Source organism: Lycorma delicatula, chromosome 13 (assembly GCF_047948215.1).
Source record: "Lycorma delicatula isolate Av1 chromosome 13, ASM4794821v1, whole genome shotgun sequence".
NCBI classification, from domain to species: Eukaryota; Metazoa; Arthropoda; class Insecta; order Hemiptera; family Fulgoridae; genus Lycorma; species Lycorma delicatula.
In genome coordinates, this window is record NC_134467.1 from 32292501 (window position 1) to 32318582 (window position 26082).

The 26082-nt window shown below is 31.1% G+C and overlaps 1 protein-coding gene across 1 annotated transcript in view; it reads right to left on the minus strand.

Moving 5' to 3' along the window:
* mmd (disintegrin and metalloproteinase domain-containing protein mind-meld) overlaps nucleotides 1-26082 on the minus strand; it is a 499030-nt gene that overhangs the window by 445837 nt on the left and 27111 nt on the right. Inside the window, exons 3-4 of the mRNA XM_075381718.1 lie at nucleotides 12709-12716; nucleotides 2260-2283 (exon numbers count right to left, since the gene is read on the minus strand). Of these exons, the coding sequence (XP_075237833.1) occupies nucleotides 2260-2283; nucleotides 12709-12716 (32 nt within the window). The remainder of the gene's footprint in view (nucleotides 1-2259; nucleotides 2284-12708; nucleotides 12717-26082) is intronic.

The following is a 26082-nucleotide window of genomic DNA, read 5'->3' on the forward strand; positions in this document are numbered from 1 at the left end:
AAACTGGAACTCTCGACTTCCAAATCAGCTGATTTGGTAAGACGCGTTCACCACTAGACCAAGCCGGTGGGTTAGGCATCGTTGCTCTAGAGTAACGTTTCTCAACCTTGGGGTCGCGGTGATATAAAAGGGGGGTTCAAAAAATTAGCCAACAACTTTACTCGTAAAAAAATAATGAATTAATTTTATGGGGAAAAAATAATTTTTTATAAATACTATACTATAAAAAAGGCGTCCTGAAAGTTTTACGTGGTTTATGTTTCAGTAGACAAGAGTTCGTTAGAAGTTCGTCGGTAAGAGGCGACGAAGTCAACGAATTACGTTTACAGTTCTAAACATGACCTAACAGTGAAATGAAAATGGGAGTAAAAATAAATAAGCGTAAAAACATTATACAGGATTATCATAAAAGAATGGTGCGGTTTCAGTAATTCATAGGAAGATTGTAGGGAAATTTCTAGATGTTATATTGGTATCCCTGAAAGCTTCCAATCCAAAAGTTTGTTTATCAGCAGTTGTAACCACAACGTCAGTTCTTGTATTGTTGTTGCGGTGAGTTTAATGAGTTACTATGTTCTCGGATAAAGACAAAGCAAAGTGTGTTTTATTGATCGCTGAATTAAAATCCGTAATTTTAGTTCAACATGCGTTTCGACGTGAATTCGGAAGAGATCCACCACACAAAAATAACATAACACGTCGGTTCAAACGATTCGAAGAAACCGGATCGGTTAAGAAACAGAAATCAACCGGCAGACCAAGTGTACCAGACGAAACGGTTGAACTAATTAGAAGATCGGCAATTAGAAGTCCTGGGAAGTCCATCCCCCGTCGAAGCGTCAAATTAGGTATTCCAAAATCAACAGTTCGCAAACTTTTACATAAAAAACTGAAATTACACGATTAAAAAATCCAGATACTGCAGGAATTGAAACCCGATAGTGTAAAACGTTACAATTTCGCTGTTGAAATGTCGGACAGAATAAGTGAAAACGAATCATATTTAGACGATATAATTTTTACAGACGAAGCTACATTCCATATGAATGGATGTGTTAACAGACACAATTCGAAGAATATGGGGCTCTGAAAACCCACACGCAATTATTCAGAAACAACGCGATTCGCCTAAAGTTAACGTTTGGTGTGGTGCGATGAAAAATCGTGTAATAGGGTCTTTTTTCTTTGCTGAAAAAACAATTAATGGAGTTTTGTATCTTGACGTGTTAACCGATTATTGATTTCCTCAGCCGGATGAACTCGAAAACATTCATCGACTTCATTTCCAACAAGATGGCGCACTTCAATGCATCGGTCACGGACGCTTTGAACAAAAAATTTGGAGATCGATGGATAGGCCGGCAAGGATCAATACTTTGGCCTCCAAGGAGTCCAGACCTGACACCTTTCGATTTTTTCTTGTGGGGGTACAACAAAAGCGTTTTATATACACAAAACATTCGCGACCTAAAAACAGGATTAATGAAGCAATGACAATCATTAACGAAGAAATGTTAACTAATGTTTGGAGAGAAGTTGAGTATCGTTTGGACATTTGTCGTGCGATAAGGTCGCACATATTGAAATTTATTAATTATGAAAAAAAATATTTGATACAACAAATTTTAAATATAAAAAACATAAAGTGTAAGTAATTCTGTTTTAATTTAAACTATGTTCAAAACCGCACCATTCTTTTATGATAACCCTGTATTTCAGTTAAATTAGATGAATAAAAAAGAACAATTCCAAAAAAATATTGTTAGAAAAGCTTTTTTTCCATCTGATGAACCGCGGGACTCGAATATGTCATTTTATTAATTATTTTTAATGTACCTTTACGAATCGCGCCGCTAGATAGTAGTACTTGATAGTACTAGGTAGCGTATAAAACTTTGATAATGTACTTGAAATAATAAAACTTAAAATAAAATATATTACAGCTTGTTTTAATAAGACGCTTACAAAATATAAATGTGATTCGTCTGTCCGAACTTGAGATATAACTTATTATATAAAAATAACAAAATGGTAGACATGGGAGGAACAAGGAGAAATTGTAATTTTCCCTTCTGTTTAGTTTTACAAGTAGAATTCGAAAAAGTATATCCAGACCACCATTTTAGAAACACACTGTATAACAGTCATTTAAAAATTAAATACTCGCAAAATAAATAAGAATACCGTGCAACAATGGACTGATATCCTAAAACTGTAATAAATTGAGAAATAAAAAATTTCTCGATAACCTTACGTTACGTTCCATAAGAATCGAACGAAGTTCTAGTTGTCCCGAATTTTTTGTTGCTTATTTTCGAATTAATTTTTGGTATTCTTTTCGGTATTACATTTTGTTGCATGGTGTGAATTGGAAATTTCATTTTCTTTACCTTTTGAGGTATGAGATGTACGAAAAAACCACTAATTAAAATTATAGTTTCCTTACATATTTATTTTTATGTATATGAATAAAATTTTGTGGCTCAAAATTCTCCAAAATTACTATATAAATTTCATTGAAATTTATATATTCTCTAGAAGTGTATTTAAAATTGTGCATGTGAAAATTTTAAGAAGATTCATTGAATCGTTCCTAAGTTACGCCCAATTTGAGATCAAAAATTAACAACATAAGTTTGATGTATTAATTTCGTCGCATGGTAAAAATGGGAGAGTGAAAATAAATTTTCTTTACGTTTTAATCTTAACTAGAATTTTATACAGAAGAATTGAGAGGAGAGTGGAAGAAGTGTTAGGAGAAGACCAATTTGGTTTCAGGAAAAGTATAGGAACAAGGGAAGCAATTTTAGGCCTCAGATTAATAGTAGAAGGAAGATTAAAGAAAAACAAACCAACATACTTGGCGTTTATAGACCTAGAAAAGGCTTTCGATAACGTAGACTGGAATAAAATGTTCAGCATTTAAAAAAAATTAGGGTTCAAATACAGAGATAGAAGAACAATTGCCAACATGTACAGGAACCAAACAGCAACAATAACAATTGAAGAACATAAGAAAGAAGCCCTAATAAGAAAGGGAGTCCGACAAGGATGTTCCCTATCTCCGTTACTTTTTAATCTTTACATGGAACTAGCAGTTAATGATGTTAAAGAACAATTTAGATTCGGAGTAACAGTACAAGGTGAAAAGATAAAGATGCTACGATTTGCTGATGATATAGTAATTCTAGCCGAGAGTAAAAAGGATTTAGAAGAAACAATGAACGGCATAGATGAAGTCCTACGCAAGAACTATCGCATGAAAATAAACAAGAACAAAACAAAAGTAATGAAATGTAGTAGAAATAACAAAGATGGACCGCTGAATGTGAAAATAGGAGGAGAAAAGATTATGGAGGTAGAAGAATTTTGTTATTTGGGAAGTAAAATTACTAAAGATGGACGAAGCAGGAGCGATATAAAATGCCGAATAGCATAAGCTAAACGAGCCTTCAGTAAGAAATATAATTTGTTTACATCAAAAATTAATTTAAATGTCAGGAAAAGATTTTTGAAAGTGTATGTTTGGAGTGTCGCTTTATATGGAAGTGAAACTTGGACAATCGGAGTATCTGAGAAGAAAAGATTAGAAGCTTTTGAAATGTGGTGCTATAGGAGAATGTTAAAAATCAGATGGGTGGATAAAGTGACAAATGAAGAGGTATTGCGGCAAATAGATGAAGAAAGAAGCATTTGGAAAAATTTGGAAACATTTAGCTCCCCCCTCTGTGGACTTAAATTCTATTAAAATTCTAGGGGTATAAATCTAGGGGCAAGTTGAGTGCTCTCTTACGGGTTTTTTCTAAAAAAAATGAACGCAAGTGGTTCCAGACCTCTATTTCACTTAGGTTTTAAGAAAAACGGAATAAACCAAGAAAACCTTTTTTCGGAAAATATACAATTAAGGTTTGAAATAAAATAATTTTTTTTAATTTCCAAATAAAAAAGAATTTTTAATTAACTAATAGAGAATTTTAATTTAAATAAATTTTCACTTTTGAAATGTCGTGCTGTAGGAGAATGTTAAAAATCAGATGGATGGATAAAGAGACAAATGAAGAGGTATGGCGGCAAACAGGTGAAGAAAGAAGCATTTTGAAAAAATATAGTTAAAAGAAGAGACAGACTTATAGGCCACATACTAAAGCATCCTGGAATAGTCGCTTTAATATTGGAAGGACAGGTAAAAGGGAAAAATTGTGTAGGCAGGCCACGTTTGGAGTATGTAAAACAAATTGTTGGGGATGTAGGATGTAGAGGGTATACTGAAATGAAACGACTAGCACTAGATATCTAGATATCTAGCACTAGATATCTTGGAGAGCTGCATCAAACCAGTCAAATGACTGAAGACAAAAAAAAAAAAAAAAACGTTTTAAGGTATGAGGATTATAAAGATACCATCATTCATATTTGTGGCTCGAAAATGTAAAAAAAATACTAGAACAAATTGATTAAAATTAATATATGTTGTAGTAGTGTACCTGAAATTGTGCGTGTGAAAATTTTAAGAAGATAGATTGAATCGTTCCTGAATTGCTCTCAATTTGAGGGTTTTTTCTTCCTCATCACTGTGCGGGAGCTTCATTAAGCATCGTACGATACAGGAGGTTTCCTATCATTCAAACGACCTTTCCTACCTACCGGCTATAAGTCGGGCATGGCAGGTCGGGTAGCCGGTTGGATCTTTTTTTGTTTTTCATTACCCGCTCTAATAGGGGTACACCGTTTCCGGCTCCGGTTTAGGGTTTTTTCATGTCTTTCCCACTCTAATAGGAGTACACCATTGCTGGCTTCTATATAACTCTCAATTTGAGGTTGAAAACCAACAACATAACCTTAGTTTGAGGAATTACTTTCGTCGCATGATGGAAATGGAAAAGTTAAAATTAATTCTCTTAACGTTTTGAGGTATGAGGATAACGAAAATAATATCCAGGTATAAAATTTTATAACTCAAAAATTTTCAAAACTACTAGATAAATTTTATTGAAATTCAGATATGCTCTAGTATAGTGTATCTGAAACTGTGCATGTGAAAATTTGATGAAAATTAATCGAACCGTTCTTAAGTTACGCTCAATTTACAGTAAAAAAGATTTGAGCAGGACAAGTTATAAGCACGGTTCGTTATAGTAACACACCGTTTAAAAAAAACCAAAAAAAACAATTCAATTCAGGACAAACAAATTCTTGTAAAAAGGTAAAAATTCTCATGAATTCGGTTATAGATTACCATCACAAATTATACATTAAGGAATCAAACAAAGATACAATTTCCTATTAACTGTAAATTTATGTAAATGATGAAAATTTAATGTTAATCTACGAATTGTGATTGATGAGAGAGAAAGCCTAATGGTTTTATTATTTGTTGACGATAATTCAGAAATCAGAGAATATATTTCAACAGTCTGTTCTCAGATCACGGAATTCCTTAGAACTTCGTCGGTAAGAGGCGACGAAGTCAACGAATTGCGTTTACAGTTCTAAACATGACCAAACCTAACAGTGAAATACAAATGGGGGAAAAAATAAGCGTGAAACATTATATTTCAATTCAGTTAGATTAATAATAAAGAATACCTTAAAAAGATACCTCGAATTTTGTTAGACAAGATTTTTTTTTCCATCTGATGAATCGTGGGGCTCGAACATGTCATTTCATTCATTTTTTTAAAAGTAACTTTACGAATTGCGCCGATAGATAGCTGTACTTGATAGTACTAAGTAGCGTACAAAAATTCGATAATGTATTTGAAATAATAAAATTTAAAAGAAATATACTAGAGCTTGTTTTACTAGTAAATACTCTTATGTAAATGAAAGTACGGATGATGAAACAATTTTTTTTAATTCCTATCACTTCTTTAAAAAAAATAAAAGTTTTAGCTTATTAGAGATTATACTAGTTTTATTAAAAAAGGAATAAATAAAACAGATACGACGACTTCGATTGATAAAATCGAATTTAACTATAAAAATCGAGGGTTACATCACTGATTTTCGATTCGTAAAGGTCATTAAAATAGTTTTATTATTAAAGGAAAAATATGGTATGAAGTGAATGATATCAACAAAAAAAATTCGGCGAGAGATTAAAAAAAAATATATAACTTATTTGTACTCGAAAAGTAATATATTTTAATAATGAAACCGTAAGGTAACAATCAGAAATTCATGAAAAAAAACAAAAGAAATCTAACAAAACGCACTGATATCATATAAAAACATACAATGAAATTTTAAACCGTACGGTAAGTCTCGCAGATATTATTTCTTCGAGAGGTAGCGTCTCGGCCTTTCATCCGGAGGTCCCGGGATTGAATCCTGGTCAGGCATGTCATTTTCAAACACCCTACAAATCATTCATCTCATCCTCTAAAGCAATACCTACTGGTGGTCCCGGAGGTTAACAAAAAGGAAAATATATCATATTTCTTCCGGTCAAAAAACAAAAATCTATATAATACAAATGAAACTGTTTTTAAAAGCTTTTTTTATTTAACTTGCTTTAGGAATAATCAAATCTTGCAACTGCTATATCTTTTGATCTATCGTATGAAAATCAATCAAATTTGGTACACTTATACAACTTCGATGAAAATACAGCACTACGGTGTCGGAATTTGATGTGACCCACCCACCCGCCAACACCCCCTACGCTAAATTCATGCATGTTGCTTAAAATTTTTATTTCTCATCAACTATCGTATTAAAATGATTGAAATTTGGTACACGTATGTAACTTCGATGTGTAAAAATATATATTTTAACTTTTTTTTTTTTTTTAGTCTTAAAATAAATACTAAAAAACAAAAAAAAATTACAAAAATATATTTGATTACATATAAAAAATTATTTTTTAAAAAAGCTTTTATTTAATTAATATTAATAAGAAAAAGGAAACAAATTAGAAATTATTTATTTATATTATTATTTTTTACCTTTCAGTGCATTTTTATATTTATTAATATATTATATTTTTTTGTTTAAAATTCTCAATTTGATTTAATTCTTATTTTTTACTTTTTAAAGAGTTTTCTAGTTTGTTTTCTTTTTTTATTTATGTTAATATAAATATTAACATAAACGAGCCTTCAGTAAGAAATATAATTTGTTTACATCAAAAATTAATTTAAATGTCAGGAAAAGATTTTTCAAAGTATATGTTTGGAGTGTCGCTTTATATAGAAGTGAAACTTGGACGATCGGAGTATCTGAGAAGAAACGATTAGAAGCTTTTGAAATGCGGTGCTATAGGAGAATGTTAAAAATCAGATGGGTAGATAAAGTGACAATGAAGAGGTATTGCGGCAAATAGATGTAGAAAGACACATTTGGAAAAATATAGTTAAAAGAAGAGACAGACTTATAGGCCACATACTAAGGCATCCTGGAATAGTCGCTTTAATATTGGAAGGACAGGTAGAAGGAAAAAATTATGTAGGCAGGCCACGTTTGGAATATGTAAAACAAATTGTTACGAATTGTAGAGGGTATACTGAAATGAAACGACTAGCACTAGATAGGGAATCTTGGAGAGCTGCATCAAACCAGTCAAATGGCTGAAGACAAAAAAAAAAATTAATATTAGTTAAATAAAAGCTTTTTTAAAAAATAATTTTTTTATATGTAATCAAATATATTTTTGTAATTTTTTTTGTTTTTATGTATTTTTTTTCATAAAATGATACTGATAACAAATCAGGTAAGATATTACATTTATATTATCAAAATCTATTAGTTTAGAATTTTCTTTTAAAAAAAATACATGTTAAATATGTGTAATAGACAATAGATATACAGTAATATATAATAAATAATGTTTAAGCGCAAAGTTAAGTTCCATAAGTTCGCAATAAGTTCCATACAATAAGCAAAAAAAAAAAAAAAAAATTGTTACAAAACTCTTACCGGCCCGATTTCATTTATATGTAATTCATATCACATTTACAGAAAAATACAATTCTTATGATTATTCGTTGTTTAATAAATGAAATCGGGCCGGTAAGAGTTTTATTTTACATGTATTTTTTTAAAAATAAAATTCTAAATTCAAAACAGATTTTGATAGTAGAAATATAGTGCCTTACTTTTTTTGATATCAATAAAATTTTTGTAAAAAAACAGATTTATTTAAATTAACAGAAATTTTTGTTTTTTTAGCGGAAGAAAATGATATCTGCGAGACTTACCGTACGGTTTACAATTTCATTGTGATTTTTTTTTGATTAAATTAAACATACAAAGTATAATATTATATTTTCGTAAAAAGAATTATCCCGCTAGCTTTAAAATACTAGGTAATGTTCAGATGCAGATTTCTCAATTAAACATTGTTATCCGTTCTTCTTGAGAGACTGGATTTGCATTAATATGAAACTAAAGGAGAATCGGGGAGAATTATTAACTCCTTGCGCTGCCTTCATATAAATAATCTTCCCCAACATTTCCGATACTATATGTTACGTCCGTTCGGTATATAACATAATGTTATCTGGGGAAAGTACAAAGAATTCACTTCAGCATGCTTCTCTATACTTCAGCAACCGATCGCATAAGAACAACGTGTGTGCTCCGTGGCTCGGTGGTAACGTCTCGGTGTTTCATTCGGAGGTCCCCGATAAGTCATGGTATTTTCAAACGCTAAAAAATTGTCTATTTCATCTCATACTCTGAAGCAATACCTAATGGTGGTTTAAAAAAAAGCTTGTGTGTTCAATGATATCCTGCTTTTCGTAATAATCATATTCCGCAAAAGGTCTCAATATCCGCGCGCAAAGGTATGCTTTGAAGTACCCGTAAACTGTAAAGAAATGGGTCAAGTAGTACCCCAGTTCTCTGTGATTGCAGCCCAGCCATCTGTGGAAGTTAGGAATCGGCGTGTGAATCTATCTTCTTCTTTTTCTGTTTTAGCTTCCTGAACCACCGTAAGGTATTACTTAAGAGGATGATATGTATGAATGTAAATCAAGTGTTGTAGTCTTGTAAAGTCTCAGGTAGACTATTCCTCCTTACCCACCGGGTTGGTCTAGTGGTGAACACGTCTTCCCAAATCAGCTGATTTGATAGTCGAGATTTCCAACGTTCAAGTCCTAGTAAATGACTTTTATACGTATTTGAATACCGGTGTTCTTTCGTGGGTTGGATTTCAATTAACAGGAATGGTCGAACTGAAACTGTACAAGACTACACTTCATTTACATTCATACATATATCATCCACTGAAGTAATATCTGAACGGTAATTCCCGGAGGCTAAACAGGAAAAAGAAAAGAACGACCATTCCTGAGATGTTTGGTTAATTAAAACCCAACTAATGGTCGAACTGAAACTGTACAAGACTACACTTCATTTACACTCATACATATATCATCCACTGAAGTAATATCTGAACGGTAATTCCCGGAGGCTAAACAGGAAAAAGAAAAGAACGACCATTCCTGAGATGTTTGGTTAATTAAAACCCAACCACCAAAGAAAACCGGTATCCACAATCTAGTATTTAACTCCGTATAAAAATAATTGGCTCTAAGGATTTGAACCTTAGAACTCCCGGCTTTGAAATCAGCTGATTTTTTATGAAGAGTTAACCAATAGACCGGTGGTTATTTATATGTGGCCTTCTCTAGAATAATTTTTCAATCAAGTTTAGTGATTTTAATATCGAATGAAAAGACCATTAAACGAAATGGACAAAGAAGTTGTGACATAATTTTCGAGGAAGAATTTATACGAATATTGTAGCCTACGTTAAACATAGACATACATACACAAACACGCTTGCGCGCAAACATCAAACAAGATGTTACATAAATAAACACGTGTTTTTGTTATTATTGATTAAACTCATTTGCAAGCTGTTACAATCAATTGAAAATTATTTATAAAGAAATCTAATATTATGTTAAACCAACTCAATATTTTCATACACACTATTTGAATTAAGAAACGAATCGGCTAGCAGCAATGGAAAGAGGGTTGAATGGTTAGAAGAAAGAGGGAAAGAAATGGAATAATTAAAAAAAAAGGGTTATTTTTTCAGATAGAAAAGTAAACATGGAAATATTATAAGAAATAAATTAAATAAAAATATTTAATTTACGTCAAATCCAGATAAGTTAAAGAAAACGTAAAAATATATATATACACAAATGAAAAAACGGAATTTTAATTTAAATAAAACAAAAAATGAATAAAAACTATTCGTTTGTAAAATAGAAATAAATAAAAAAAGAATAATTTATCAAGAAATACTTTATAATTGTATAATATCAGAATCTGTTGAAAATTGCTTTCTTCTGTATTTATTGTTAAACCACACTTCAGCGACATATTTTCAAATTAATTTTGTATAAACGTAAAGTAAACATAAAACAGTTTAAATTTAATAAATGTAAAGAAACTTCTACAATAAAAATTGATTAAAATAAAATAACAAAAGGAACCCTTTAAAAACCGTTGACAAACAATATAAAAATCTATTAACTACAAAAAATTAATTAAAAATTTATGCCGCCAACTCCATGGTGGAGAGGTACCATCTCGTTCTTTAATACGGAAGTCCCGGGTTTGAATCCCGGTTAATATGTCATTTTTCATAGGCTACAAATTTCCATTTATACATTCCCATATACAAGCTTCTTTGTATGCTTCTGTGGTAAATACATTTATCAGCCCAAAGATAAATAAATAAACTTAAAATTCAAAAATAAAACAAAATTCATTAAAAAAAAAACTGAAGTGGACACCAATATAACTTCCTTGTACGCCAAGGCCGTCAGGGCCTCACTATACCCAGTACTGAACAGTGCCAGCCAATATCCACTGGCAACCAAATTGCTCATTTTTCGGCTATACGTCCTGCCGATTCTAACATATGCTTACCCGGCATTCTTTCTTTTTCCTGTTTAGCCTCCGGTAACTACCGTTTAGATAATACTTCAGAGGATGAATGAGGATGATATGTATGAGTGTAAATAAAGTGTTAGTCTTGTACATTCTCAGTTCGAGCGTTCCTGAAATGTGTGGTTAATTGAAACCCAACCACCAAAGAACACCGGTATCCACGATCAAGTATTCAAGTCCGTGTAAAAATAGCTGGCTTTACTAGGACTTGAACGCTGGAACTCTCGACTTCCAAATCAGCTGACTTAGGAAGACGCGTTTACCACTTAGACCAACCCGGTGGGTTATGCTTACCCGGCATGGGGAGCCGTCCAAAACATAGCGTTGCGGACGATATTTGGAGCCCCGTGGTTCGTAAGAAACGTCACTCTTCGCTACGATGCGGGACTACACACCGTATCCGAGATGGGGGTGGCGCAGGCACGCAGACTGTTCGGGAGAGCGGACGTGTCCGAACACGGCCATCTCCGGGACATATGCCAAGAGGACCGTACTCCACAGGGTATAAGAAAACGGCCTCATGCCGTATTAAACAAACCATCGTTAAGAGGCGGTACAAAGAGTCAAGAGTCAACAAATGACAATCCAGGCTTAGGAGCCTCTATATCGCGTAACCTATAAATTGAAACCACGCGAAAATTCCGGCCGCGAAAGTGACCGTTTTCGCAATTAAATTTTCTTAAAACTATAAAAAGCTAGACAACACCCCACACCGTACCACGAAGAGACCACAATTTCATTTAGTCAGCATATGCGACTCCCTCCAGAGAACGGGGCGCATTTCTTCCTTTAAATAACTAGGGCTCCGTTTGGGGCACTTTTGCTAGCCCATAGATGGTGGTACCGAACGGACTGCGGAGGATGGACTGATGGGGAATCACGCCGGGATTACTAGGCTCAAAAGCTTAGTCTATCACGGTCAGAACCAGTAAATAATTTACACCGTGGTCCATACGGATAGGAACGCAAAATTACCAAATCCGTCCATAAATAAAACTTTTAATTTATTACCGCCACTAAATAACAGATGAAATCCACCCAATAATAGAAAGATACAGCAGCAAGGGACATTGTCCAGGCTCTGCCATCTGTAGGGAGAAATATTGAAACTCCCGCCATTCTTGCGTTCCTTTAAAAAAAAAACTGAGGAAGTCGATATTGACGTAAACAACAATCGATATAGACAATGACAATCGATATAGACAATTACAATCGATATAGACGATATCTCTCGATATTTACAACGACATTAAATTTAGTAAAAGAAGTTTTAGGTTATTTATTTATATTTTTTACTTCATGTACAAGGGTATTATTTTCGCGAGAAATTTCGGTTTTCAGATTTCAACGGAAGTATCCATTTTGATCATACGTGAATTTATTTTGATTAGTTTCGGCGTGACGTCTGTAGGTACGTATGATCTCATAACTGAAAAACAATTAACGGTTGGATGTTGAAATTTTGGGTTTAGGACTCTTGTAATATCTTGTTATGCACTTCCCCTTTTTATTACAATCGAGTAGACCAAAAATGTCAAATAACAAATTTTTTGGATTTCGGAATTTTTGTTTAACTGATTTAATATGCCTTCATTGATAGTTTATCAACGTAGTATCATAAGCGCTACTTTCATTAGTTTCAAAATTACAGCAAAAAAAATTTTAATTAATAAAATATTTGGATCTTACAAGGGGAAGGCACATCAGTTCAAATCAGACTTCATTTTAATTATTTATTTTTTAACTTTTTTTTAGTTTAAATACAGTAGAGCCCTGCTATAACGTGGCTCTATATACTGTGGATACTGACGGATATAACGTGGTTTATAACTTGTCTTAATAGATGAAGAAAGAAGCATTTGGAAAAATATAGTTAAAAGAAGAGACAGACCTACAGGCCACATATTAAGGCATCCAGGAATAGTCGCTTTAATATTGGAAGGACAGGTAGAAGGAAAAAATTGTGTAGGCAGGCCACGTTTGGAATATGTAAAACAAATTGTTAGGGATGTAGGATGTAGAGGGTATACTGAAATGAAACGACTAGCACTAGATAGGGAATCTTGGAGAGCTGCATCAAACCAGTCAAATGACTGAAGACAAAAAAAAAAAAAGAAAGATTTATTGTAATTTTTTTTCATAATCACGGGTAAATAAATTATTAATAAATGAAAATATTTAATTTAAAAGGAAAGTTAAGAAAATAAATAAATAAAAGTTTACAAAATAAAAAAGCAGATTAAGTCCGATTTGAACCGATGTGCCTTCCCCTTGTAAGATCAAAATATTTCATTAATTAAAATATTATTTGTCTATAACTCTGGAACCAATGAAAATGTATTCACTTATGATATATCGTTGTAAAGCTCTCAATTAGGGCTTATTATTGCAGTTAAGAAAAGTCCAAAATCCAATTTATTTTGGATTTTGGGCTTTTTTGACCACTTTTGGTCCAGTAGATCGAAATCAAAAAGATATATATATATATATATATATATATATATATATATATATAAAAGAGTATTGGTTAGAGGAAAAAATTAAATGTATTTATTATAAAATATTTCTTAAAAATAAAGTTTATTAAAAATAAATGTTAAATTGGAAAAAAATAATGTCTTTTAAATTGGAAAATAATGTTCGAAGAAACTTGAATTAAAACATTCTATTATCGATATTTTAAACGAAATATGTAAAAAAAAAGTTTAATAATCGATATTTTTATAATAATTATCGAATTTTTATTCGTTGAATTTATAAAATTAAAAATGTCATCTTGTACGCCTATTAAATTATACATATACACGTGTTTAAAAGTACATAAAATTTTATTTCATTAATAATTTCTGATATTTTTTCTTTTTTTTCGTTATAGAATTATTATTCATCACAAAAATTCTTTTACAATGAGAAGTTAATAATTATTTATAAATCAATATTATAAATTTAAAAAAAAAAGTTAAAAATAAAAAAAAGTTGATAATCGTTGTGCCCTTGTAAGACCCAAATATTTCATTAATTAAAATTTCATTTGGCTATAATTCTGGAACCAATGAAAGACTGAAGACAAAAAAAAAATAACTTGTCCACCAAAAAATATCTGATTATCTGAAAAAATAAAATATGATGAATAAATAATGCTAGTCACCCACCCCCTCACTGTATTCTATATCGGTGTAAAACCCCATAAATCCTTTGATTTTTGGGGTTTGATTTATGGGGTCAACAATATAACATTTATCAATCACGACTAATTTTAATGTAAATTTACTTCTCGAAATAACGCGGGTGTCAACCGCGTTATAACGCGTGGATAATCGTGTTATAGCGACATTACACTTTATATTGATTTATTAATAATTATTAACCACAAATTGTAAAAAAAATTACGATAAATAATAATTCAATAATAAAAAAAATTATGAAAAAATATCAGAAGTTAATGAAATAAAATTTTATGTATTTTAAAAAATGTGTATATGTAAATTTAATAGGCGTACAAGGAAGTCATGTGATGTCCATATCAAATTTTTTTTAATGATTTATGTAGTAATGAGATTGGTGAAGTTTGAACTGTAATAAACATTTTGGCAATAACGTAGCATTGCCGGGTCCATGAATTTTCCAATAAATAATATTTCATAGGTTTAACAAATTAAATTTTCGTTTAATCTAAATAAATTTGTTACTGATTTAAAATTAAATATAAAGAAAATAAAATAAAGATTATATTTTTTATTATTTTTTTGAAAATTTTACTTATATAATTAATTTTTTTTAAAACCGTTGTTTTAATGTTTTTTTTTTTTGGCAAAATATATAATAAATGCGACACTGTACCTTTACTAATATTTGTTCGATCAAATCAAATATCCATTATTATTTGAAAGAATAACTTCAAATATTTTATCTTGTCATGATAAATTTATATTTAATTTCAACATATCTTACGTTAAAACAATATTTACATTATGCATAAAAGGTATTATCGGTCGGAAAAGAAGAAATGATTATTTGAAGGGCATAAAACAGGAAATAATATAAGAAATAAAATATAATAAAAATTAAAAAGAAAAAAAAATGTAACGATGGAATTTAAATTGGGATTGGATAGATGCTGTTTTGTAATGATGGGTGGGATGGGGTGGAAATAATGATTGAGTGTGGATAAGAAAGAGAGATGAGGTCAGGGTTGGCTACACTGTTGTAGATGCACACACATCATATCACGGCGCGCAATTACAGAATTCGATGAAGCTACCCCTTGACCTGGAATATCTCATTCTAACCGTCCCCTCATTCTTACTTTATTTCATTCCACCTAGACATCACCCGTCCCTTCTTTTTCAAATTTAACTCACCCTTCTACGGACAAAACTCAAACCCCTTCACTCTGCACAACACTCAAACGACAATACAGACATCACTTCATTTCATCCTTCGCAATCTAAAATACCCTGTTGCCTTTAACTTAAAAAGACGCGTGCATATACACACACACACACACACACACACACACACACACACACACACACACACACACACACCCACCCACACGTATATATATAATATATATATATATATATATATATATATATATACATACATACTTATTTTACTTCCTTCGTGTATTCCTTTTGCAATTTTTGTTCAATTCATTTCATTTTTCACGTCTGATTCCTTTTTCAGTGATTTTAATTTTTCTTATTTTTTTTTTTTTTTAATTGCATTAAAATTTTTCTAATAATTATGGATATTGTAAATTTTGATTTTTTAAACTATTTTTCCTTTATTAATGAGTAGTTTAATTAATAATCCACTTATAAGAATGCTTACTTCATGAAAAATGTATCAATTTTTTTTTTAAAATGCGTATTGATTTTTATCCAAGTAATTTAATAACGAATTTATTAAAAAATCATATTTATTTTTTTTTTGTCTTCAGTCATTTGACTGGTTTGATGCAGCTCTCCAAGATTCCCTATCTAGTGCTAGTCGTTTCATTTCAGTACACCCCCTACATCCTACATCCTTAGCAATTTGTTTTACAAATTCCAAACGTGGCCTGCCTATACAATTTTTTCCTTCTACCTGTCCTTCCAATATTAAAGCGACTATTCCAGGATGCCTTAGTATGTGGCCTATAAGTCTGTCTCTTCTTTTAACTATATTTTTCCAAATGCTACTTTCTTCATCTATTTGCCGCAATACCTCTTCATTTGTCACTTTATCCACCCATCTGATTTTTAACATTCTCCTATAGCACCACATTTCAAAAGCTTCTAATCTTTTCTTCTCAGATACTCCGATTGTCCAAGTTTCACTTCCATATAAAGCGACGCTCACTTTCAAAAATCTTTTCCTGACATTTAAATTAATTTAAAAAAAATCATATATAATTTTATTATTATCTTAATATATAATAAAAATTGATGTGTACACCACATGACTTCCTTATATGCCTATTAAATTACATATACATTTTTTTTTTTAAATGAAAAGTACACAAAATTTTATTTTATTAATAACTTCTGACATTTTTCATACATGTAATATATATATATATATTTTTACTGTTATTATTGAATTATTATTATTATTTATCGAAAAAATCTTTTTACAATCGGAAGTTAATTATTAATAAATCAATATATATTTAAATTGAAAAACAGGAGATGAAGTGTAATTCGAATCGATGTGCCTTCCCCTTGTAAGAACCAAATATTTCATTAATTAAAATGTTATTTGCCTATAACTCTGGAACCAATAAAAATAAGTACCACTTATGATATATCATTGAAAAGCTCTCAAGGAGGGCTTATTACTGCAGTTAAGAAAAAGTCCAAAATCCAAATAGTTTTGGATGATGGGCTTTTTTGGATACTTTTGTTCCAATTGATTGCAATCAAAAGTAAAGGTGAACGACTAGATGTTACAATAGTCCTAAATCCAAATATTTCAACATTCTACGGCTAATCGTTTTTGAGTTATATGAGCAAAATACGTACAGATGTCACGCCGAAATTAGTCAAAATGGATTCAGAGATGTTCAAAATGGATATTTCCGTTAAAATCTGAAAACCGAAATTTTTCGCGATCACAATTCTTCTTTTACACTTCGTACAAGGAAGTAAAAATGAAAAGTTGTGGAATATTTATTAAGTTTTTTTACTTTTTTTTTTTTTGTCTTCAGTCATTTGACTGGTTTGATGCAACTCTCCAAGATTCCCTATCTAGTGCTAGTCGTTTCATTTCAGTATACCCCCTACATCCTACATCCCTAACAATTTGTTTTACATATTGCAAACGTGGCCTACCTACACAATTTTTTTCCTTCTACCTGTCCCTCCAATATTCCAGGATGCCCTTATATGTGGCCTATAAGTCTGTCTCTTCTTTTAACTATATTTTTCCAAATGCTTCTTTCTTCATCTATTTGCCGCAATACCTCTTCATTTGTCACTTTATCCGCCCATCTGATTTTTAACATTCTCCTATAGCACCGCATTTCAAAAGCTTCTAATCTTTTCTTCTCAGATACTCCGATTGTCCAAGTTTCACTTCCATATAAAGCGACACTCCAAACATACACTGTCAAAAATCTTTTCCTGACATTTAAATTAATTTTTGATATAAACAAATTATATTTCTTACTGAAGGCTCGTTTAGCTTGTGCTATTCGGCATTTTATATCGCTCTTGATATAAAATGTTTTTATTTAAACTGATAAATTATACATGAAATGAAAGCCCAGCTCAGTTTTACCTATAACTGTTCAATGTGACCACCATTCGACACAAGACACACATTCAAACGATAGGAGAGTTCATCCCATATTTTAATCAGCAAGTCTGGAGTAATTGATGAGACAGATGCTTCAATCCTGGCATCTGGAGATCGCCTTGGTGGGATGAGACCGCGGGAACTCACCTGAAGCCTGAGGGTGTGCTCGCTGCGTCTTCGGAGCAACGATAATTTCAAATTCGTATATAATACACAATATTTCAAAAATATTTGTTTATGTAGTTTAATAGGCGTAAAGGAAGTCATTTGGTGTCTACATCAGATTTTTTCATTACTTTCATCAAAATTTTGTATTTTTTAAATATTTTTAAGTTTTCTAGATTTCTAGGTTGCCGCCCCCAAATTTTTTCGAAATTTCGGAATTTTGAAGTTTAAATCTTTTTTTTTAATGATCATGATTTGAATGGTGTAATCGAAAAAAAAATGGAATACTTTGCCAGTTTTTATACAATTCTAATGGAATTATTATTTCTTTTAACCCTAAATTGTTTCTTTGTAACGTAATTTTTATTTTTTTATTATAATAATTAATTTTGTTATAATGGAAATTCCAAATTTTTTTCCTTCTATTAAAAGCTTTTATTTAACTCGCTTTAGGAATAATCAAATCTTGCAACTGTTATATCTTTTGATCTATTGCATGAAAATCAATGAAATTGATACACTTATGTGCACTTAGGTACACTTATGTAACTTTGATGACAATACAGCACTACGGTGTCGGAATTTGATATGACCCACGCCCCCACGCGCTACCCATACGCTAAATTCATGCATTTAGATGAAAATTTTCATTTCTCATGAACTATCGTATGAAAATGATTGATATTTGGTACACGTATGTATCTTCGATGTGTAAAAATAAATATTTTTACTTTATTTTAGTCTTAAAAAAAAATACAAAAATATATTTGATTACATATAAAAAATTATTTTTAAGGAAGCTTTTATTTAACTAATTAAACTGGAAACTGTGAAACTGGATTAATTTTACCCAATACGCAGAATTCACGAAGAAATCATTCGCCAGCCGACACTCGTTAACAAAAGAATTCCCAAATCTATGTTTATATGATATAAACGTTTTTTTATTTCAATACAAGTCGTAAAATAATTATTACATTTTTCGTGAATAACTCTTTATATATTAGTTAAATAAAATAATTATTACCGGGATGTTTATTTATTCTATCCCGGTATATAATACTATAAGTATATTATATATATATATATATATATATATATATATATATATATATATATATATTTTGCAGCTCTCTAAGATTCCCTTACTAGTGCTAGTCGTTTCATTTCGGTATACCCACTACATCCTACGTCTCTAACAATTTGTTTTACATAGTCCAGACGTGGCCTGCCTGCACAATTTTTTCCTTCTACCTGTCCTTCCAATATTAAAGCGACTATTCCAGGATGCCTTAGTATGTGGCCTATAAGTCTGTCTCTTCTTTTAACTATATTTTTTCAAAATGCTTCTTTCTTCACATGTTTGCCGCAATACCTCTTCATTTGTCTCTTTATCCATCCATCTGATTTTTAACATTCTCCTACAGCACGACATTTCAAAAGTGAAAATTTATTTAAATTAAAATTCTCTATTAGTTAATTAAAAATTCTTTTTTATTTGGCAATTAAAAAAAAATTATTTTATTTCAAACCTTATTTGTATATTTTCCGAGAAAAGGTTTTCTTGGTTTATTCCGTTTTTCTTAAAACCTAAGTGAAATAGAGGTCTGGGACCACGTGCGTTCATTTTTTTTAGAAAAAAACCCATAAGAGAGCACTCAACTTACCCCTAGATTTATACCCCTAGAATTTTAATACAATTTAAGTCCACAGAGGGAGCTAAATGTTTCGTGAGCCGAAACTCGATAACGAACCGTTCTCTGACTTGTTTATATGAATGTGAATTTTTTTTTGCCTTTTTTGCACTCTACCGACGAACAATATTTTTTGTAGCTTTCCGTAATTCGGTTTGTTTTTTGTTAGTTACACCGCATTTTGAATCTAACACTCACTTGTGTTACACTTAAGCTGATACATTGATGAATTCAAGTGGCCCACAATCCAGAGTAGTCCAGAGGGGTGTTAAGATAGATTATCTTAAGATTATCTCGTGTGTGTGTGTGTGTGTGTGTGTGTGTGTGTGTGTGTGTGTGTGTGTGTGTGTGTGTGTGTGTGTGTGTGTGTGTGTGTGTGTGTGTGTGTGTGTGTGTGTGTGTGTGTGTGTGTGTGTGTGTGTGTGTGTGTGTGTGTGTGTGTGTGTGTGTGTGTGTGTGTGTGTGTGTGTGTGTGTGTGTGTGTGTGTGTGTGTGTGTGTGTGTGTGTGTGTGTGTGTGTGTGTGTGTGAACAAACGAGCATACACATTTTTATTTATATAGATAATTTATATTTATGCATTGTTTAGACAGTTTCTAAGCAACTGTTATTTAATTTATAATTCAGTTCTGTTAGAATTTCTGATAGAATTAAACGTATTGAATCTCTGCTGATCGATTCAGATCATATAAAAGCTACATCAAAAGAAATATATAGAAGAAAAAAAAGAATTCCTAAAGAAAAAGTTTACAGATAAAGAGGGAATTGAAATAACACCAAACAAAACCACTGCAATTTGAAGTAAAGGGGAATACCATCAACAAAAAGAAATCCTAATCGAAATTAAATAAACTCAAGCAAAAAAGAATCGTTAAAGATAACAACAAAGAACTTAAATAAGGAATAATAATAAAAGGTATTTATATAAAAGTTAGATAACATCAAAAAATAATAAGAGTAAACATGGTTGAACCATAACAATAATGGTGGGGTGGGATTAAGTGAGGTGGGGTGGGATTAAGTGAGGTGGGGTGGTGGGCCCCCATCTCAATTTTCTGTTAGTTTTGAAGATATTAAGATGAAGGATAAAACGAATTGCTTCGGTTATTATTAACTGATAATTGGTTTATGATTACGCACGACAAATTAAAACATGCCATATATCGGCCAATTTCATAAAGTCTGAATAAAAATTTACAAAATGACTTATATAAGAAGAAAGAAGAAAGGAAATGTTACCCATCTATTTTGGAAAAAGATTGATTCATCTCGTTTTTATAAATTATGAATACGATGCAAAAAGATATTCATTCTTCCTATTAAGAGGTTACGAAGAAAACCATGGATGGACTATCACTTTTTTGATATATTTATAAACTATCATTCAAAGTGTATTAAAATAAAAAAAACAGTTAACGTTGATTATAAATGACTACCAACTATTTCTGTAATTTTTTGTACAAAATTACATTAAAACTATGATGATGATATTAGTGTTTTAAAAATCATTAAAATGTACCTAATAAATTTTTATTTTTTGCAAATTTTAAAATAGTTATTGTATAAATATTATAATATTAAATGACTAATTAAATACAAAGTTATACTTAACCCTGACGGCTTCAAGCCTATTTTGTAAGTACTAGTTAAAAGCTTCAAGCACGTTTTTCAGAAAAAGTAGATGTTACATTAATAAAAAAAGGAAATTCTAAAAAGTAAAAAATAAGAATTAACTCAAATTGAGAATTTTAAACAAAAAAACATAAGATATTAACAAATATAAAATGAAAAACATAAGAAAGAAGCCGTAATAAGAAAGGGAGTCCGACAAGGATGTTCCCTATCTCCGTTATTTTTTAATCTTTACATGGATCTAGCAGTTAATGATGTTAAAGAACAATTTAGATTCGTAGTAACAGTACAAGGTGAAAAGATAAAGATGCTACGATTTGTTGATGATATAGTAATTCTAGCTAAGAAGAAAAAGGATTTAGAAGAAACAATGAACGGCATAGATGAAGTCCTACGCAAGAACTTTCGCTTGAAAATAAACAAGAAGAAAACAAAAGTAATGAAATGTAGTAGAAATAACAAAGATGGACCACTGAATGTGAAAATAGGAGGAAAAAATATTATGGAGGTAGAAGAATTTTGTTATTTGGGAAGTAAAATTACTAAAGATGGACGAAGCAGGAGCGATATAAAATGCCGAATAGCACAAGCTATAAAGTGAAAAATGATGAGGTATTGCGACAAATAGATGAAGAAAGAAACATTTGGAAAATATAGTTAAAAGAAGAGACAGACTTATAGGCCACATACTAAGGCATCCTGGAATAGTCGCTTTAATATTGGAAGGACAGGTAGAAGGAAAAAATTGTGTAGGCAGGCCACGTTTGGAATATGTAAAACAAATTGTTAGGGATGTAGGATGCAGAGGGTATACTGAAATGAAACGACTAGCACTAGATAGGGAATCTTGGAGAGCTGCATCAAACCAGTCAAATGACTAAAGACAAAAAAAAAAAATGTTTAAATGCACTGAAAAGTAAAAAATAAATATGCACTGAGAGCCTCCACAACGTGGTTGCGATGATGCTCCGTAATCTGAGCAGCTGGGAGATATTCCCGATTCGTCGGGAATATTCTCAGGACTATGATGAGTGACCTAGATACTCCTAAAAATTAGATAGCGGCCTTTTTAGGCTAGTATTGGAAAACTAGGCCCGAAGTAACGTGTTAAACTGTTCCAGGTTGAGTCCTGGTAGAAAGAAGGTTGGTTTTATCCGGTAGTCTGCTGATAGTGATTGGATAATACCATCAGTGGGAGCCCGACACTCCGTGAGTAAATGTATTTCCACTTCCCTCCACGAACAAAAAAATTATTATTATTTAATTCTTATGTTAGCATTTTTGGTGGTGTTATTTTTTAAAAAACAACTTGATTTCAATCAAATATTAAATGGGATAAAAAATAAGTTCGAACAAAAGTTAAGTTTTAAATACATGCTATATATTTATATAAGATGTTTGTAAAATTAAATGTAACAGGTTAGATTAATATAACGGCGAGCGGGGTGTACATATTCGAGCGGGCTACGTACGCTTGCCCTTTGTATAAATAAAAGGATTTATTAACAACGTTGAGTTAATTTTTAATTAAATTAATAAATGTAACAAAGAACTATCTTTCATTTCCCTTTCCGCTTTTTACCCATAAAATCTAAACCCACCGCACTCCTATTTCACTAATTTTCCCTAACTTCTACATATTTTGCTAACAGGGAATTAACTCTATCCTATTTTCTTCCTTTTCTTTCTCTCTCTTTCTATAGTTGACATCTTATTCTATTTTAATTCTTGCATCTAAATTAACCTCAAATCTTTGTATAAAAATATATTCCAGATTTAAAATATATATAATGGTTGGTGAATCTTATTTTTTATTTAGACATTTTTTTGTTTTATTTATAAAAGCATGTCTACATAATTAGTAGGAAGTCTGTTTTTTATTTTATTACTCGTATAATAATTTTATTAATCATAGCCCGTTGGTATTAATATATAATTTATTTATATAATAGTTTTCACGTAACAACAATTTTTAATAGTATGTTCGAGCGCTTTCGGATTAGTAATCCATCCTCAGGAACATTGATGTTTTATAATTATAATTATTTACTTCGCATAATATTAATTATACTAACTTGAATTTAAAAAAAAAAAAAAAAATTATAAATATAACAATTGATCGTCAAAAGGTTAAATAATGAAAACATTATCAGTCATGTCAGTATGAAGTTCTCAATTGTTATATGTACTGACACCAAAGATTACCGGTATCCACGATCCAGTATTCAAATTCGTATAAAACTAACTGTCTTTACAAGGGGATTTGAACCTTAGAATTCTGGAATTCGAAATGATTTATGACGAATTGACCACTACACCACACCGGTGGGTTGTAGAAAATTAACTCGACAGTACACTTTCGCATAGTAATACAAGCCGGCCTCCGTGGCGCGAGTGGTAGCGTCTCGGCCTTTCATTTGGAGATCCCGGGTTCGAATCCCGGTCAGACATGGCATTTTCACACATGCTATAAATCATTCATCTCGTCCTCTGAAGCAATATCTAAAGGTGGTCCCGGAGGTTAAAAGAAAAAGAAAAAGAAAAAATTAAGCTGATAATTTTGATTAATTTACTATTATTATTCATTTTTATTATATTTGGTGGAGGAAGTAAAAACAGGCAAAAAATTATCAGTTTACATTACGGTACTGCCGGGTTAATTATCTATAACACCTTAACTGTTTTTCAATAGTTTTTACAAATGAGGTGTAATTTTGCTCAAAATAAAATGTTAAAATATTAAGTTTTCTAAGGAAAATTTAAAGCTGCTGGAAGTGATCGAAAATATTTGTAACTGAAATGTTTTTTATTTTCTGGATATGTTGTACAGTAACCCAGTAGTACTGAAAAGGAATGGTCTGAACATAGAAATAAACGAATCTTTATTTTCAAGCCGACAATAAAACGTGGAGAAGTTTTACACTCAGTGGTAAGGTAGGTGTATATGCGAGAATTTGCAGAGAAACAAATAAATGTTTCATACATGCGAAATATTCCTTCGGTCAAAAAAGTGTCATAAAGTAAGTTATTATACCGGGGACGAACATAAGTTCTGATTTTTGGCGGGGTTACGATGTTACCCCTAATCTACTTGTACCCCTAATGTACAAGTATCAGTACAATACATTTTGACAACGTAATTATTCCGAAACGCGTCAAAATATAATAAAAGAATGAAGCTAAGGAAGGTAAACAGTACTCAACATAGAAATCATGGAAAATATAATTATAATTATTATCTTAATAGCAACAATTTTAAAATTTCTAAGCTGGAAGCTATTTTATTAAAAATTAAAAAAAAAAATTACTTCGTTGCACGAAGTAAAGTTAAGTATTGTGATAGGAAAATTTTGGTTTAGATTTCAACGGAAATATCCATTTTGGTCATCCCTGAATTAATTTTGACTAGTTTCAGCGAGACCTCTGTACGTACGTATATAATTCGCATAACCTAAAACCTATTAGCCGTAGAATGTTGAAATTTTGAATTTAGGACTGTTGTAATATCTAGTTTTGCACCTCTTCTTTTGATTGCAATCGTTTTGACCAAAAATATGCAAAAAAAAACCCAAACATTTAGATTTTGAAATTTTTTTTAACTGCAATATATGCCATCATTGAGAGATTTTCAACGATATATCGTAAGTTGTAATTATTTTCATTGGTTCCAGGATTTAACTAAATAAAATTTTAATTAATGAAATTTTTGATCTTACAACGGAGACATATCGATTCGAATTCGATTTGCATTTCCTTTTTTTAATTTAAATATATTACTTTATTAATAATTATTAACCTGTGATTGTAACAAAGTTTTACAATAAATAAAAAAACAATAATAAAAATTTAAAAAAAACTATGAAAAAATCAGACGTTATTAGTGCAATAAAATTCTATGTACTTTTAAAAATGTGTATGTAATTTAATAGATATACAAGAAGGTCATGTGTTGTCCACATTATATTTTTTACTTATCTTTATTTTTCTGTTTAGTCTCTAGAACCACCGTCAGGATTACTTCAAAGGATGAATGAGGATTATATGTATGAGTGCAAATAAAATGTCGTCTTGTACAATCTCAGGTCGATCATTTCTGAGATGTGTAATTAATTGAAACCCAACCACCAAAGAAAACCGGTATCTACGATCTAGTACTCAAATCGGTATAAACGTAACAACTGCCTTTACTAGGACTTGAATCTTAGAACTCTCGACTTTATATCTGATTTGGGAAGACGTATTCACCACTAGACCAACCCGCTGGGTTATGTTAGAATAACCTGGAATGTAATATGATGAAATTCCCTTCTAATCTATATACATATTAATCTATAATAGAATGAAAGAAAATGGTTCTTTCAAAAAATAATTCTTGTTATACGCGATAATTACAGTAATATAACAAAGAAAAATACGGTACATTATAGAATAATGTAACAAAATAAAGGCTATAAGAATATATATATATATATATATATATATATATATATATATATAAAACAAATTTTAGTATACCATAAAGCTTATGTTTTCTGAATTAATAATATATATAATACATTAGATATTATTGATAAATATTTTCAGTAAGGTCTTTATTAAAATCATGAGCAGAAAAGAGAAACGAATCAAAACTAGAAGGCGATTCCATCCCCGGCTTTGTTTTGTTGTTACCATGACGACGTGCAGCAATCGCGGCACCATAAGCACACGCTACAGTAGAAACCCGTTGTTAAATGTAGGTGTTAGTATCAGTTTGAGTTGGTAGTGGGGGTTAGGATAGAAAACGAGGAGAAATAGTGGAGCGGGGTATTATTACGGTGCGGTGATGGGTGTGAGATACACACAGTGAGAATTAGACAGTATGTAGGAGAGGGTGTAACAGAGAATGTTGGTGGGAG